This window comes from Tursiops truncatus, chromosome 4, assembly GCF_011762595.2.
Source record: "Tursiops truncatus isolate mTurTru1 chromosome 4, mTurTru1.mat.Y, whole genome shotgun sequence".
NCBI lineage: Eukaryota > Metazoa > Chordata > Mammalia > Artiodactyla > Delphinidae > Tursiops > Tursiops truncatus.
The window spans coordinates 3,274,393-3,292,967 of record NC_047037.1 but is presented as its reverse complement, the minus strand read 5'-3'; the positions used below and the strand labels follow the sequence as shown (position 1 = coordinate 3,292,967).

General features: G+C 43.6%; 1 protein-coding gene across 2 annotated transcripts in view; it reads left to right on the top strand.

Moving 5' to 3' along the window:
- UBE2E1 (ubiquitin conjugating enzyme E2 E1) overlaps nt 1–18,575 on the top strand; it is a 75,837-nt gene that overhangs the window by 1,293 nt on the left and 55,969 nt on the right. The window contains exon 3 of one of the 2 annotated variants that reach the window (XM_033855260.2): nt 3,950–4,000. The exons of the other annotated variant lie outside the window; for it this stretch is intronic. Within the exon in view, the coding sequence (XP_033711151.1) occupies nt 3,950–4,000 (51 nt within the window). The remainder of the gene's footprint in view (nt 1–3,949; nt 4,001–18,575) is intronic. 2 annotated transcript variants of the gene reach the window in all.

The window sequence follows — 18,575 nt, the reverse complement described above, 5'->3', positions numbered from 1 at the left end:
GTACCCCACCCCCCAACGCCAGCAGGCTTCCTATTTCCCGAACGGACTGCCTCTTGCTGCATTTGGTCTGCCTCCAAGGAGGGTAGCTTAAACGCTCCCCACGGGTTATGTGTTTTTAAAAAGGAAAAAGAGGGCCTTGGAAGCCCTAATGGTTTTTCTCTGTTGCTTCTTCTGTTTTCTCTTTTAATCATGGTCCACATGCAGCTGTTGTGGCTTGCCTTTCCCATATCTTGCTGCAGTTTGTAAGAATCCTTGTTAGTATTATTAGCGACCCCCAAGTCTGATTTCAGATGACTTGTCCTATTATAATCACTAATCTGTGACCCTCCCCAAGGCTGGCATCCCACTTTATTACTAATACCTGCCCGGACAGCTCTATCACAGCGAATTCTATTACCATTTTACTTCCTTCTCACCTGTTGCACATATGATCTGTTTCACAAATTGCATGAGGAATAACTAACTCACATTAGCAGAGTAAAACATGTAATAGGTGGAGATAGATGTTTTCGGATGGAATTTAAAGAGATGTTTCTGCTTTAGAGAGTTGAGGCAAGTGGATGAATCAATAAACGATGTAAAATGGTTATTTAGGCTATTTGGGGGATTCTTTGTTGTTCTCTTTCGGAACTTCAGTTTACCAAATTTCAGGGGAACTCACATTTTTTTCATGCTATTTTCTCTTAGGCTGTACAGTTGTTTTTTGGTTTTTGTTTTCAAGATGAATTCAAGCAGTGGCTCTTTTTCTTTCCTCTCTTCCTCTTACGTCTCTGGAAGAAGCTACCTTTTACCTTAATCTTTTTTCAGTAGCAGTATCCTCTGATCCCATGACCCTTAAAGTAATGTCTAGCAGATTCCTGGGAACCCTCATACCTTTTCATAAATCCTTCTGCTGTCAGGTGTACAGTCATTAAACTTTAAAGTGGCAAACCAGAAAGATAGTAAGGAATCCAAATGGTAGGTTAGAGAGAGATATCTGTCTTAAAGAATGTAAAATAAAATGGAACATGAGGCTTTAGATCTCTCCACCGAGTAGTGAGCCAAAACTCTCAGAGTTTGAAAGTTTGTCCTGTCATTCTCCCTGACTTGAAATTTGGAAAGTTGGTAAAGTGCTTTGGTGACCTGACCATAGGAGGTTGAAGGAATGACTTCAGCTTATTGCAAACAGCGTAGAGGTGTAGAGTTAAGTGGCAAGATGTCTTGGCAAGATTGTTCTCATTTTCAGAGGGTTAGTTTGATTGCGTCTCAGCTTCCCAGGAGTCCTGACTGGCTCTCCTTGATTAGCCTTGTGCTGGTTCTCCCCCAGAATTTTGGCTTCTACCCTGCCCACTTTGGATGGGGCTTTCCTTAGTCACCGCCCCCCCCGCACCCCAGCTTCTGGGCTCCCCGTCCAAGCTGGGGCAGCTTTTGGCCTGACCTAAAGGTAGAATATGTGCTTTAGGTCATTAGTATTTTCATATTTTGCTGCATATCCCTGGTGTACATGAATATATTTGGGGATTAAAGGCACAGGCATCAAATATAAAATAGTCTGCTTTGTGTCAGCAAATTACAGAGGGGATTTTTTTCATTAGACACAATTTGTCCATATATGCTAAGGAGGTTAAAAACTCATTTGGAAATGCTTGAGAAAGAGATGGTAGGTGTAAAACAAATGAAAGGTGGGAAGCTACCAACGGTACTTTTATGTATAAAGTTAACATCAGCTTTAGCTCCCTGGGAATCTTGCTGAGAGAGTGGCTGTTAGTGCAAAGCAGAGCTATGGTTAATGGTAAAGGTAAAGAAGTGGAGAGGGACAGTGTATCCAGGAAAGAATAAGGGGAAAAGTCATGGTAGTGGGACCCTATAGATGCTGCTCTGGGAAATGGGTTGATTTGGAAGGTGGGTGTTGTCCATAGAATTGGAAAAGGCACATAACACCAGGAGATAGAATGAAAGAGAAACCTGAATTGGCAGACGGAAGGTTACTTAACTGCATGTTGGAAACGGCATGTTGGTTTTGAGTCCACGCGTAAAGGAAAAGCCCCCATCAAGGGTGGTGTGGACAAGAATGACTCTGGAATGTATGTGTGGGTTACTCTTACGAATCTTTTACCAGTACTCTAGAAACGGTGCGGGTGTTGGTTGTAGAGATGAAGTGGACAAAGCTGTCTGGCATTATACTTTTTAGGTATTAAAGAAGCAGCTACCTTTTCAGTGAATGTTTTATAGGGAGAGGTTGGGTTGACAAGGAGAAGTGAAGTCAATGTGTGTTTTTATAAAAGTTGTGCTCAGGGCGAGGTTATTTTGGCCCGTGTACATAGGTCTTAACATATACAGTTATTCTAGTAGATGCAGGTAAAGAATCAGGAAGCCAGGGTTCCAAACTTTTAGTCTGACATGCAATAATGAGTCAAACAGCAGGGATGCCAAGGTCTCCGAACTGAAATGATAATTGATAGCAATAGAATTGAGCAGGACACAGCTAAGTAGGTATCAGAGATAGTAGTGAGCAAAGCCGTTTCTAAAGTTCACCAGAATTTGTAGGGGACAGGAAATGTCCTTCAATAGGAAAGTTGAAAGAACTTCCCTAATCAGCACCCCAATCAGAATTAAATTTCTCTTTACTTATAAATGGAAAGAACAGTGTCTTCTGAAACCTATATTCCTCATTGCATCTAGCCAGCCTGTCTTTCTACCTTCAGAAAACCTCCGGGAAGAGAAAAGCATCCATTGCGATTTTATGTATGTGTGTGTGTGTGTGTGTGTGTTAGTTTTTTACTACTGTGCAGCCTCGGTGAGATTTTTAAGTTGTAACGTAGCCCTTTAGGGCTTTATATGATAGGAGCAGGAAAGGTTATAAAAATAGAAGGCTCCATTTAGAAGGTGGAGGAGGCTTAAAGTCCTCAAACTTTGTCGTAGGAATTGATGCTCGAAGCGCCTAGGTAAGCTGAAGACAAAGGCCATGGCTCGGTGTGAACTGCCGGGTGGCGTCGGCCTAGGGGTGGGGGATGGGCTCTTTGTAGCGTCGCGGGCCGTTGCGGAGATGGGAAACTGGGTGGGGGTCCCGGGTTCTGAGCCGGTGTGGGGTGCAGGCCCAAGAGAAGTGAGAGGGTGTCCGGGCTAGAGCAGGGCCGGGCAGGTGAGCCGAGAGGGCGGCCGGTGCGTGCGGCCGGTGCACCTGTGCGGGCCGCGGGCCGGGGTGTCCGGGAGGCAGGCGGCGGGCGAGCTGTGGGGTCCCCAACCTGGCCCGAGGCTTCGTCCGCGGCCGGCGTGCGCGCGGGCAGGGGGGCGGGGTCGCCGGCGGGGGCGGGGCGGCCCACCGGGGTCCCCCGTGCGGCTCGCGCCGCCCCCAGCCCGACGGCGGCGGCTGGTCAGCCAGCGCCCGCGGGCCTCGCCGGGAGCGGCCATGTTGGCTTCGTCCCCGGGGACGCGGGCGGCCTGGGGGGGCGCTCTGGGGGGGAAGGGGGAAGCACCCGAGGTGCCGGACGGCCTGGGGGGGGCGCTCTGCGGTGGGGGAGCACCCGAGGTGCCCGTGCCCGGTTGCCGGGGGGGGGGCGCTCTGTGGGGTGGGAGCACCCGAGGTGCCCGGCGGCCCGGGATGGAGGGCGCTCTGTGGGGGGAGGGAACCTGAGGTGCTGGGTGGGGGGGCGACCGCGGGCTCCGGGGTGGTGGTGGGGACGTGCTCTCTCGCCCCCCCCCCACATTGTGATACAATTCCGGAAACTAGCTGCGAGTGAGGAGCTTCAAAACGATTTCCTAAGTGGAAATTGGTGAGAAATAGCCCTGCCGTAGTGCGTGAGGCGGGATTCGAACCCAGGGCGGTGGAGGGCCGGTTCTTTCCTCGCGGGGTGCAGGTCCTGTTCCCCGGCAGCTCGGTCCGCGGCGGCGGGGTGGGGGGGGGTTGTCTGCCCTGCGGGGCGGCCGCCCACCCCTGATTCTCTCTCCCCCCTTCGCTTCCTGTCTCCAGGATTCAGAAGGAGCTGGCGGACATCACTTTAGACCCTCCACCCAACTGCAGGTGAGCTCCTTTTACATTTTTTTCCTTTTTTTCTGTTTAAACTTTTAGGTGTTTTTTCTCGTCATTATAAACTTTTGCTTCTGTTCTTTGGTTAATGCTTGTTTGGGTGCTGACATAAAGTTAACAGCTGAAATTGAATAACCTGAATATAACGTTTTGATGAGCGTCTGACCATGCAGTCTCATGTCGAAGAGAAGTGGTGGATTTATTTGGAGTGGACCCTTGTACGTATGTGTAAAGTGAATTCAAAGATGTATGATCGCCTGGTCAGGGATCTTTGATAGGTCATTAAGGATGATGTAAAACCTTTTAGATGCTTAGGTACATTTTAGTTTAGAAAATTGCTTTGCTGTCTTAATCTGTTATTCATGCTCTCTACTAAGCTGATAGAGCATAGAGTTAAATCGAGCACTGGATCCTCAAACTTCTATAAATTTTGTTGGACTTTGGGCAGACCTATTCAGGACATAATTTGTGGCTTTGATAAAAAGGTTTTGCCTTAAATTATTGTATAGATTTAAACTCTTCCATGGGGATATTTTTCCTAGAAATTGCTTTATTTAGACTGTATACATAATGTGTGTTTCAGTTTCAAAACAATTTGATACCAGCTTTTGAAGGATTTGGTGATGACTTGATTTTATTTAGAATAGCCATTTGGTCACTGTTGAGTCAAGGTGGAAGACTTGATGATTTTACTAAATCAGCAGTGAAGTGAGGAGGGACTTAAATTACAACAGAGCCATTTGAGAGAGATTAATTGTTCCATTCTATTACTCCCATAGTTTAAAAATTAAGTATAACAGTTAGTCTCATTCTCAGTTCTCAGAATTGTTATTGGAATGGGATGTGAGGTTTCAGAAGTGTCCTAAACTTGTAGAGGTAGAGGAAGAATTTGTTACCCACAAGAAAATATTCAGTGGCTTTACACAGAATTTAAAGGGAGCCTGTGGAAATATTCAGGAATATTGAAAAGGGAAATGAAATATTTTGCTTATGAACACTGAACGTTCTAAACTATGGTTAATGGAGTAAATGGAAGCTTTAATACTGCCATTTTGGTAACATGTTCTTAATGTTGGTCAGATGTGGGATGTTCTTTAGTAAAATTTTGTCCCTGTTTTGTAAGGAAAGTAAGTCATTTTCAGTTTGAAATGCTCTTAAACTATAGTTTGTAACCAGTTAATCGTTCTGGAGGATTTCTCTTATGGCAGTTAAGAATCTTTTCAGACTGTTGTCCTGAACAGTGGAGAAATGGGTCAGGCTTAGGGCTGGGGTGGTTTCGTTTTTCATTTTAGTGGCATCGTTGTTCTGATGGAGGCCTGGAGCTTCCCTTGGTTGGTTGTGTTGAATCCATGGGCTTTCCCCGTGGTAGATCTGTGCTGTGTACTTATTGCCCCTGTCTGGTATGACGTCTCTTCCATGTGTCTCTTGTGAGTTCAGACAGCTTTAGCTGGTCAAGTTATCAAGTTTTTAAAGCATGGTTTCAAAACTTATAACATGTATCAAGGCATAAATGGCTTTCTTATAAGTGCAATGAAATTTAAAATTGTGAGCAATTTGAAGGTTTTCATGGAATTAATCACTTTAAAAAAATCAGATAAGTATACTTTTATTTCATACCATTTTAGCTGAGTTCCCATGTGAGAGATATGTGCTGCTGAACATGTAGAACTTCTTATCCTTGGAAAACCCTCCTAATTACCCCTTCAAGGTGAAACCTCTGACCATCACCTGTGGGTCAGGCGAAGCACCAAACTGGATGGATATTGGGTGGGGGGGGGGGGGAGACAAACTTCGACATACTTAAAACATTTTGAAAAAATATCTCTGATTTCAGAGAGAACACCAGGCATTTTTATTTTGCGAGAGAAGCGTGTGTTATGTAGACTTTTAAAAGTAAAAACTGCTTTATTTTCTGAAGACGTTCTTCAGTAGAGCTGTTTAAGTAATATGAACTGCAGTTTCTACTTTTGGTTGGCTTACTAGCGTTACTGACAGAATGTTATGTAGTAACCCCGATATTCAGCTAACTTAGGTGAGTTTGGTTTTATGTTTTGTATTGGTACCTTATAGGATGGAGTTATTTACTGTTTTAATGTACATTGTTTCAGATGGAAATGGATAATTTGCAGATACTTTTTGAAGTTAGCTTCCAATTAAAATGTGAATTAAGTGATCTGTTGAATGTGTGCATTTTTTTGTACTTAATGTTATTCTACATGAAAGCTTGGTTCTTATGAAGTTGTAATTTCACCAATTGTAAATTATATTTTGAATGAGTTAAATAATTAGCTTTCAATTAACGTGTTTTATACCCTGAGCTTTTGTAGAACTGCCTTTCTTCAGTCAGTATTCAGTGTGTGGTTTTAAATTTAAACACATTACTTTATTAAAATACAGCAGTGGACATATAGGAACCTCTCAGTAAACCATTGGTTGTTGCGAATCAATGGGAGAGTGCCTTCTCCTGAAGGTGTACTGGATGTGTTCAGTAATTTTAGCACTTGGCAAAAATATTTGAATTCGAAGTTATTGAACTTCAAAACTTGTGTGAAATGCAATTTCTAAAAAAGTTATAATGTGTGAGCACATCAAGTTAAATCCTCAGTGTTTTATATTATGTCGAGTAGATTTTTTTAGAACAAAATGTGGAATATATTCAATGACGAGGTCAGAAGTATTTTAAGTGAATTTTAAAAGTTGCTGTATATTGCCATTTAAGTCACATTCCTTGGTATCTCTGGACTGTTTGGTTATATTTATATGTACAGATGTAATAGTCTCTCAACTCATGTACCATGCTTTTGGTTGTTAGGCTTTTTTCCCTGCATTTTGACTCTTAATCATTTAGGAAAAAAATGCTGTCCTAATTACTGTAATGATTTCCTACAGCATTGGATTGTAAAATTATGCCTTTTAGATAGCTGGTGAACTCTGGGCCACTACAGTCGGTTTTGTAGCTATTATTTATAGCCCGGGGCTCACGCTTTGCTTAATTGACTAGTTATAGCTATGTAACTAACCTGTAGCCATAAATGTCCGTAGGCAGTATGTCTGCACATAATAAATGACACATTTTGCCCAAGTCCTTTAAACTTCAGATTTCACTTAATAGATATATTGGAATTATGAGCAAATGCTCACTTAGTGCCTCGAAACCTAAAATTTAAGATTGGGAGGGGGTTCTGTTTAGGACAAAGTGTCTTCAAGAAGTCATTAAACATTTCAAGCATGGTGGAGAATAATAAAAGTAAGATTTCCTTTTATATTACTTTATTACATTTTGACCATTATTTTTCTGTTTCCTAAATATATAAACCTAACTAAGTCAATGCTTTTTATTTTGGGGGGAGAACTAGAATGTAATCAGATAGAGTTGGTTTTAAAGTTTTACAGCTAAATCGCCCATTTTTAAAGATGATGTAAAGGCTCACATGAAGAGCATTAAAAAAAAATGTCAAGTAGTTGTCTAAGAAGCTTTTTCTCAACCATCTTTTTCTCATTTATTAAAAGGGCTGAATACCTGGCTGGCCTACCTCATAGCATTGTAAAGTTCAAATGAGATTAGAGTTTTCTGACTGTGTTAGATGGTGACATTGTTGGAACTGCCCATTTAGCTCTTTTTAATAGCTCATCTTTTTTCCTAACATTGCCTTTTATTGCTTGTATTTTAAATACAATTTTAGGCCATTACACAATTATGATATAAGAATGTGTGTTTTTGAAATGCAGAAGTTGTGGAGTAAAAAGTGGAAGGATCCCCCTCATGACCTCTTCTGATCCTGCCCCTTGCACAGAGATGCTCCAAGTTAGCACAGATCGTTTCTGTGAATTTACACTGTCGTATTTTGTGGTTTTATAAAATCTCCTGGCATTGGTGGTAATAATCATGAGATGTCAGTTTAGAAATCCCAGGCTGCTAACCTTGGAGTGAAAAGAGATGATCCTTTTCTCACAACAGTAAAGGCTTATACATCTCGTCCAAGTTTAGCATGTTTTGTATACTTGTTTGGGTTTAAGAATTGGGTTCAGCAGAAGTCATCCTGTACAAAACCCTGTATCATCTTACCTGCTAAAAAATGTCCTTCCTTTTATGTATCTTTCATTCATCTGCTAATGCCTTAAGGATATCAGTGTGACTTCCAGCATCTGAATGATGTTCAGTATCATCATAATTGTCATTTGGAGAGTTACTACTACAGTGTGCTTCCCTGTGTGTGCAAAAGGTAGTGTGGAAAAATAGTGAGAACTGGGAGACTGGCGTGGCAACAGATCAAAGTGGCACCCAGAGCAGGGTCAGGTTCCTGAAATTAGATCGTCACCTGGGGCCCGAGTGGGTAGGGAGGAAGGAAATCTGTCTAAAAGTGAATTGTTTCCTAAGTGAGTAGGAACTCTTGTGGCTGTTGTGCTTTACCGAATGACCACGTGTGTGGATTGTAAAACTGTACTGCTGCTGTTTCTCATAAAGTGAAAAAGAATTACCGTAGGGGGACTTCCTTGGCGGTCCAGTGGTTCGGACTCCGTGCTTCCACCACAGGGGACTGGGTTCCATCCCTGGTCGGGGAACTAAGGTCCCGCGTGCCGAGAGGCGCGGCCAAAAAAAAAAAAATTACTGTATGACCCGGCATTCTACTCCTAGGTGTAGTCCCAAAAGGATTGAAAACAGGGACTCAAACAAATATTGAGTCAGTGTTCCTAGCTTCTCATAGTAGCCAAAAAGTGGAAACAACCAAGTGTCCGTCGACAGATGAGTGGATAAACAAAATGTGGTCTATACACATGATGCAACATTATTCAGCCATTAAAAAGAATGATTTTTTTTTTTGGCCGCACAGCATGGCAGGCAGGATCTTGGTTCCCTGACCAGGTATTGGACCCACACCTCCTGCAGTGGAAGCGCGGAGTCTTAACCACGGGACCACCAGGGGAAGTCCCACGGAATGAAGTTCTGATACATGCTATACCATGAATGAACTTGAAAATACTACACTGGGGAAAATAAGCTAGACAAAAGGACAAATATTGTATGACTCCACTTACATGAAATACCTAGAATAGGCAAATTCATAGTGACAGAAAGATGAGAGGTTTCCGGGGGAGGGGGAGGGGAGAATGGGTAGTTATTTCTTAATGGGGACAGGGTTTCTGTTTGGGGTGATGAAAATTTTGCAAACAGATAGTGGTGATCGTTGCACAACGTTGTCAGTGTGATTAATGGCACTGAATTGTACACTCTCCAATGGTTAAAAATGGCAAATGTTATATACTTTACCACTCCAAAAAAGTAAAAAAAAAAATAAGACTATACTGCTGTTAAAATGTTACCGGTATTTTGAGGGAAAATTGCTTAGAGTTTAGGAGGCAACACTTCAGGTTTTTGGGATTCATGTACAGGATGCTAACGTTAGGTTCCTGCCACAGACCATGAGTGCCTGTCACGTGTGAAAAGTCACTGCCTTCAAGGAGTTCATTGTCTAGTAAGCATGGTGAGAAATGCCCGTACAGATTTGGGATCGTACTTGGAAACGCGAAAGTTACTTGGAAAGTATTAGTAAATGCAGATAACATATTTTAAAGGTTCAGAGGAGTGACATATTACTCTGACCCGGGTGCGGGGGGTGTGTCTGGAGCAGGGGAGGAGATGAGAAGTGGGTGGGAAGAGTGAGGGACACCTGTGGGGGGAGTCCAGCGCAAGCAAAGGCATCGCAGAGGAAAGGCACGAGGGTGCTGCTGGGCGGCAGGGAATCAACCTGCAGCCAAGGACGGGAAAGAGCGGGGGAACCAACGGATAAAACGTGCGTCCTCAGTGTCACCGGGGGGCCTTCAACGTGTTTTACTGATACCGGAGAACAGCTGACACGCTTTTGAGCTGGAAGTGTAACCCAGTTAGAGCTGAGCATCTGGACAGAGACAGAGCAAGGGCTGCGTGGAGCTGCTGCTGCAGTAGTCCAGGTGGGAGGCCAGGTGGGCCTGGGTTGGGGACTGGTGGTGGCCAGCAAAGTGGAGAGGGGAGAGAGGTGGACAGCAGTAGAATCAGAGAACTTGGCCACTGATTTACATGTGGAGGACTTGAAAGGAGTCAGGGGTCTTTGGGTGTCGGGGAAGGTGGTGGCGCCAGTAGCAGCCGTAGACAAGGTGTAATAATGTGCTTTGTTGGCCACGCACAACGCTTAGCATGTTGCTGCTGCGCAGTAGGCGCTCGGGAAATACTTGCGTTTCGATTATACGTTTGAGCTTATTACGAATCCGTCATTGAACTCGCAGATCTACCTAGCCTACTTTTAGACTAGACAAATTAAATAGATTATAAACTCCCTAAAAGGCATGAGCCATGATTTCTGTCTTTGATTCTGATCCTACCTGTTTTTTCCCCCAACTTTTTAAATTTGAAAAATTCCAAACCACAGAAGAGTTGAAAGAATACTGCAGGGAACAGCAGCCTTCACCCTGATACGTCAGCCGTGCACGTTTCGCCTTAGTTGCTTTGCCTCGGTCCCATCTCCATATATTTACTTTTGCGGAACCATTTGAAAGTGAGGCACAGGCATCGTGACACTCGTGTGTTTAGGTTTCCATGCGTTGAATCTGAGGTGGGCTGGCTGGGGGCTGAGGCTGGAACCGGCCTTGAGGGTCTACATTAGATTTGAAAGTGGGTGATAAAGTACATACACCCTGTCACCCAGGGAAGAGGAGAATTGAGACTTGTGCTCTGAAGGATGCCGCAGACGAGGGATGGGAAAGCAGAGAGGACCTGGAGAAAAAAGACGCAAGGTAGGAGGAGAGCTGCGAGCCCTAGGGGAGGTTAAGGTTAAAGTTATGCTTTGCAGAGTGAGAGGAAAAAAGTGAAAAGGCGAGAGAGGGAGATGCAGTGTTTTTTGAACACGATTGTAGAGAAGGTAGTAGAATATAGAATTGAGGCTGTAAGTGGAGAGCGTGTATTTTGGAAGGCCGGTGGCCTGAACTTGATGATGGAGGGACGGTTTCTAGAGGACTGGAAGCCTTCGTGGTCCTTGACTAACAGTCCAGCTACTTGAAAAGCAACATCTGTCCCCAGTGTTCTTTGGTTTGTTCTTTCCCGGGAGACTTCAAGTTCCTTGAGAGCAGGGGTTATGTCTTTGCATCCCGACATTGTCTGAGAGAGTGGATAAACAATAATACGCATTTGTTAAATTAAGATACAAACACAAAAACCTAACTTGGGTCTGATGATTTAATGGAACGTCCTCATTACCCTCTTCAGAAAATAATGGCAAGAGCTGGGGAAATTGCTGTTGCATTTTACTGCTGTCCGTCGCTGGCAGTCTTTCCAAGTTGGCACCCAAGCGCTTTTGGCAATTTTCACCTTCCCGGAATCACAGAGGAGCTCTGGACTGCAGTGTGATACAAAAGATGGTGCTGTGGGCTAGATTGGGAAGATGTATACAGAAAATGCCAGTACCTCTGATTCGCATGCTTTGACTTTTTAGGATTATTGTTTGCCAACAAATGAGTATGGGTTTAGGAGTGCTAAGTAAATTGGGCTTTCCGGAGACGTTCCTCACATCCCAGGGCTGTTCCAGAGTGGGTTATGTCGGAGATGCTGGCATCGCCTGAGACATCTGACACATTCCCCATCATCAGTGGAGTGAGACAGGGCTTCATAATGGGCCCATTCTTATCCAGCCTCTTTTTTTTTTTTTTTAATCCAGCCTCTCTTAGCAGTCATGCTCTAACGTGAAACAAAGGGCCTGGTAACTGGTGTCAGAATACGCTTCTAATCCTCTGGGAAACTTCCTACTCTGAAGGCTAAGAAGCTCATCAGAGCTCCTTGCTGGAGAACTGTAATCCAGGAACTGCTGTGTGCTAATTGTTCCTTTCTTGAAACATACATGCGAGTGACAGTGAATTGCTTGTAGAGTCCATGCCACACTGCATAGATGACAGACTTGTAGGCCAGAGTGATGTCTCACTCAGTCAGGAAAGTCCTACAGAGCCAACAGTTTTCATATGTCAGACATAACTGAAAGTTATCACCGGGTTTTGCTACTTGAAGCAGCATACTGTTCCCTAATACTTGAATTAACAAAGTAGTCAAAAACTGACCTCTGTCTGCTTTCTGAAGAACCTGAACATGAGAAAGTGAACCAGAACGTGACCAGGCCAGAATAGAGAGACTGTGTTATCCAGCTCTTACATAGCATCAGCATTGCATTTGTTGCAGGTGTCACCTCTCATTGTCTATAGTGACCTGTGTCAGTACTAAGTTTTAAATAGTAATAGTCAATGAGAGGTCACAGTAAGGTCGACCACCATTGAAATGATGACCGTTATGTGTAAGACCAGGAAATTGGGTGTTTGTATCTATTTAACTTGATAGATGGAAAATTGATGTGGGATGGACCCAAAATAAGTTCTATAGAAAAAGACATTGAAACACATTTTCAAATAGCAATAGATGGAGCAGCTTGGAATGACTCAAAGAAAAATTTTAGAGAGGGTACAGCTCAAGGAGTCAGAATTGTAGTCAGGAAGCAGTGCTGTGGAAGAGTGACAGCAGTGTGAGTGAATGAGATCGGATTCATTTCCAATGCAGGCAGACCTTTCATTGCGCTTCACGGATACCACGGCTTTTACAGATTGAAGATTGTGACAACCTCGCGTTGTCAAGTGATGATCAGCATTTTTTAGCAATTAAGTATTGTTTAGGGTGTTTACGTGGCTTTTTTAGACACGATGCTGTTACACACTTAGACTACATTGTAGTGTAAACGTAACTTATGTATGCTCTGGGAAGCCAGACAGTGTGTGTGACTCTCTGTGTTGCGATAATTGCTTTATGGCAGTGGTCTGGATCTGAACCCGCAGTATCTCCAAGGCGTGTCTTCTGTGTGCTAGGCTCTGTGGGTGACTCCACAGACCTGGCCTCTGGCTTGTGCAGCTTGAGTTTTAGTAGGCAGTACAGACATTAGCCAAGCTAGAGGATTAGTAAGTACAGGTTGTATTGACTCGTAGGAGAGAAATTAACAGTGCGGTGGTAGAGAAAAATCGCGGAGGGGGTTACTTAGAGAAGGCTTAGAAAGACATTTAGGCAAAGACCTGAAAGGTGAGAAGAAAGGAGATGTCCTTGTGAAAATCAGAACACATCCTTGGGAAGAGCAGCCCAGAGGGAAGCACACACACAGGCTGTGGGCTGCGGGAATCACATGATGCGGGAACAGTGGGAAGCCATTCAAGGTTTGGAAGCAGGGAAGTGACATTATTTAAGTAACGATTTAAAAGTCTTTCCCCACCCTCCTTGCTATGTGGGAAATAGCTGGGAGGAAGGCACGAGTTGGATAAAAGGTGACCAGGAAGGAAGGTGTGGCTTTATTCCAGGCAGCTGGTAGTTGGGACTTGGGTAGTGGCAGTGGAGGTGGGCTTAGAACCCCTGGACCTGTTGATGGGTTGCATTTGGCAGGTGAGAGAGGACTGAGAATGGCTCCAGGTTTCTGTAGTTTTAGAAACTAGGTAGATGATGGTGATGTTTTACTGGAATAAAGCGCGCGCGCGCGCGTGTGTGTGTTGGGATGAAGCAGGAAAGGAAAATCAGGTTTTTTGGATGTGTTAGGTTTGAGATAGATGCCAGTGACACATCCAAATGAAGGTGTCAAGTAGATGTTAGCTGTAAGTAATTGGAGTTCAGAGGAATATCGTGAACTCCAGACACATTAAAACTTGAGATGGGTATACACTTGGGGGACGTCAGTATATAGAGGCTCTTGAATGTTTGGGGAACATCTCTAGCTCACCTGGAGAGGAAAGGTATAGTGAGAAGAGGGCTCAGGATAAAGACTTGGACATCTTTAGTTAGAGGTTGTAGAATCTGAAGGAGAAGCCAGCAAAGAAGGCTGAGAGAAAGGAGGAAAATCAGGAGAACATGGGGTCAGAAAGCAGCGAGTGGACAGGGTTTTGCGGTAGAGTGATGATCTGCTCTGAAGTAATCCTGCTTGAGGTGGAAGAACGTGAAGACCAGCAAATACCCGTTGGATTTTATGACTTCACATTGGTTGGTGACCTTCACAAGACAGATCCAACAGAGGGGCTGATTTTTGAGAAGGAAAAGATGTTTGTGTTACTGTTCCCAACTAGAAGATTTCGTTGTGTTTATCAGGGAAGTGATTCAGTATTACCAGATTTTTTACACTAGTGTAGAATTTCTTAACGTATATTATTTCTCTTGGAGGCGGGGGTCTGTCATTTTCAGTGAATTCTCAAAGGATTGGGGCGGGTTCCTTTTCTCTCCCCCCACCAGAAAAAGTTCTGCTTTACTGGATTCAAGGCTTTTGTGATCTTTACTGCTAACATTGTGGTATGGATACCATATGTAAATAGTGCAGGATTCATATATCTTGATGAATCCCTTTTGCTGGACCTAATTTGAAAATACTAGGCAGTGGATAAATTGGAAAATCAGTGCATTGCTGCTGCCATCCTTAAGCGTTTTTACATGCTTTGATTTGCATCAATATTTTGTGCTCTTCACACTTGTGAATGCACTAGAATAAGGGGGTTATACGTGTTTACTTTTTAAAAAAATTAATTATGTATTTATTTTTGGCTGCATTGGGTCTTTGTTGCTGTGCGTGGACTTTCTCTAGCTGCGGCGAGCGGGGGCTACTCTTCCTTGTGGTGCGTGGGCTTCTCATTCCGGTGGCTTCTCTTGCTGTGGAGCTGGGCTCTAGGCGCATGGGCTTCAGTAATTGTGGCACATGGGCTCAGCAGTTGTGGCTCACGGGCTCTAGAGCACAGGCTCAGTAGTTGTGGCACAGGGGCTTAGTTGCTCCGCGGCCTGTGGGATCTTCCCAGACCAGGGTCCGAACCTGTGTCCCCTGCATTGGCACGCGGATTCTTAACCACTGCGCCACCAGGGAAGCCCTACATATTTACTTTTAACACTGCATAAGTTACTCATCATAGTATTTTTTCATCCTTTTCAGATTGATTGTTATGTTAATGTTTTGGTACATTAGCTAAAATTGGATAATTCCAGGTACGTTGAATGTACCTAGAACTCTTAAAGCATTATGTAAGCATCATCTTTCCAGTCGTCTACCCATCACGTTTTATTAATTTGTTTCAGATTATCCCAGGCACTCTGGGTCCTGTGTAACTTGATAATTGACATCCCCTTTTCAGAGACTGGTTCTCAAGGCACGTAATTGTAAATTACACACAGTCAGTCAGGGGACGTCAAGACACCTAGAGTGATTGCTGAATGTGGTTAATAGTTTCATATGAGAGAATGTCCCACAGTGCAAATGTTTATCTTAGTTCTTCCCATCAGCGCAGTGCGGTTAAATAGCAGCTGTGTAGAGCAGTCCCGACGCCAGATTCCCGTTCAGGTTTGGGGGTGAGGTTGGGGGAAGCGCTGCACAAGCACCCTGAGTGACCTGCTTGCTGTCTTTGTAGTCACATCACAGAAGTTGTCAGTCGAAGCACTACCTTTTAGCGTCACAAATACGTTACACTTCATTGACATTAGCTGTGTTAAAAGGTGGGTCCTTTGGGTTATGAATGATACCTTTCACATCTTAAGACAATTAGAGGTTATTTTCTCGTATGCCCTTATAGCAGATAAGTATTTGGAGGAGAAGTTTTTCATGATCTCTCCTGTTCAAATAACTTTGACAAATTTTTGAGTTAAAATCGACGACGCAGAGGGACCCGTTTTTATTTGTATGACGTGAAGCTTCAGACTTCAGTCCTGTTGCTGGGTCCACCTGGTGAGATGCGGGTAGCCAGTAAATGGTGTCCTTTGGGTGAGTCGGTGACTCAGGCTGCCTGGAGAAGTGAGAGCAGAGGTCTGGGAGTGTTGACCGTAGAATTTAGAAATTTTCAGGATTGGGAGACATTCTGCTAGTTCAGAGTATTCGTTGGAATCACAAAAGCATTAGGTACTGCCAGAGAAAAGCAAATGGTCCCTTGTGGAGCTGCAAGTGTTTTGGCCACATGGCGCTTTGCTCCCCAAATAACTTAAATTTCTCCTACCACCACTCATAACCTTCCTCCTTTATGGGAATACATCTCAGTTTTTTAAGGAAATTTATTGGAATTGGCTTTGTAAAATTTTATTTCTTAGCAGACTTTGCTAGAACACATTTATCCTAAAGAAAAGGAGATCGTTGAAATTGGTGTACATCAAAGACTCTGAAAGAAAACACTTGTTTTACAACAAGCACCCAGGAGGATTTTTTATATAAACATGAAAGATAACTTTCCTCTAACCTAAGTAAATAGTTCAGTAAATGTGTGTTAAGTATTTATAGTAATGTGTGAGCAGAGACTGGGAGTAAAGATAGCAATGCCTTCTGTTACTTAATAGTATATGATACTGCTTTGGCCTTGGTCCTTTTTCTGAATCACTTTAGGAAAGTCCTCAATGCATAGCTTTATTCTTCAGATTGGCAGCCCCCCCAGAAAGTGCTGCTTCTTTGTAGCTCAGAATACGGAGATGTTTCCACATCCAAAATGTATTTATTACATAGTAGACATTGCCGAGTGATATGGACCAGTCCTAAAATAAACCACATGTTAAGGACGCAATTCTTGTTAGAACCAAAAATTGAAATTGGTTTTCACTCTGTCTGGCCACACTGCTGGATTCCGTGTAGATGTAAGGATTTCTTCTACTGTATTTTACTGTAACTATTTGCATTTAGGTATATTGGGAGGAAATTCTGTACCTGTAGTACCTGCAAGTTAAAACACATGACTATGAAAAAAACCCTAAAAAGCTATTAAGGTCTTGGAGCCCAAATTAATTGTTACGATGGAAATTTTGTAGCTTGGAGGATTGGATGCTCCCTCTCTCTGTTTCTGTGTCTTGTTTACTATGAGATGAGTGAATTTTCATCCACAGATGACTGGTGGTGTGTTTGTCTTTTTCCAGGGCCATTCTTGAAACCTTTCTACATTTAGAGGTTTGTTACAGTCCAACTCTCATTGCTTTCCAAAGGTTTATTAAACTTCCCAGCCTGGTAGTGAGGCCCTCCAGTTCTGAAGCTTCTCTGAGATCCCACAAGCCCCTAGAGAAGTGTAAGGTTTGCTGATGGTAACATTTACTCCTTGCCATTTGACCTGGAAGTGCAGGAGAAGAAATGCTGTCTTGTTGAAAGGGCTAACTCAAGTCTCCGATACTAATGACATTGCCGCAGACTTAATTTGCGATTCCCTTTCTGGTTGCAGTCTTTGTCGGTTCACTCTGGCGTCTCTGGCCCCTCATAGCCCGCTGTGCTGCCTCCTCTCCCGGTCCCTTCAGAACAAAACAGTTAGCCAGTTGGGTGAAGTTTTCTCGGTCTATTCTGAACATACTCACTCGAGCCAGAAAACACATAGTTTGTGACACTTGACTTTTTGAGGAAGAGATACGATTGTGTGTATCCAGACTATATATGTGAATTGCTGTTGGCCTAAACTTTGAAAGTATGATTCATTCCCCAACAGGTATTTTCCAGGCCCAGTAGATTAGTAATTGTGTTTCTTGAATGAGTTTTTAAAATAATGTAACATACTGAAAGCACATGATTTGCATCATGAGAATTGTCTGTAATAATAACAGATTTTTGTTTGTTCCAGTTCAGTCTTATTACTAGTTTTGCAAGTACATGAGGCCTGGCTTGGTTATCAGTGACTCAGCTTGGGTGGGCAAGGCGTCTCCTGCCTGCCCCACCTGTGTTCCCCGCCTGCCTGTCTCCCTGTGACCCAGGCTGAGCAATACAGCTCATTGACAACACTGCTGGCGCCTTGGTCTGTGTCTGCCCTGGCGTGTTCCATGCATGGCCCTCTGACTTAAGACACAGCTGTGATCAGCTGCTCCTCAACCATATTCAGTCGCTCATCCTAACATATAGTGGGCATTTCCTGTCGTGCCAGGTACACAAGACAGAGCAGTGGAAGAGCTCTCGTGGAGGTTACATTCATATGGAGGGAGGGACAGTTTTAAAAATGTACAGAACAGTTCTCATCACAAGAAAAAAACTTTTTTCTGTTTCCTTGATTTTATGTCTGTATGAGATGGTGGATGTTCACTCCACTTGTGTGACAGTGTTTCATGATGTGTGTAAGCCAGATCGTTACACTGTACACCTTAAACTTGCACAGTGCTGTACGCCAGTTATACGTCAAAGAAACTGGAAGGAAAAATGTACCAAAAGTAATTTCAGGTAACAATACTAAGAAATTAAAACAGAGAAATGGCATTAGTGAATGACAGGGCAGGTGGGAGCCTTGGTGATGCCACTTGGGGGAGATGGCCCTGAGTGATGACAAGGACCCAGCCATGAGAATGGCATTTTTAGGCCCAAAGACAACAAATAGAAGACTGGACGTTATGAGTGAGGGTGAAGAGTAGTAGAAGATGAGGTAGGCAGGGGTCCGATCTTACTGATTCCGGTAGAAGGCCATTGAAAGTTTTAAGTAGAGGAGTGATCTACCACCGTGCTTGGCCTGTATTCAGACAAAATTTCCAACTCATAAAAAGAGAGCTTACTCTTTGTAAATACCCTTGGTTTTTGTTTTTTCTGTTTGTTTGGGTTTTTTCGGCCTTATGAACAGA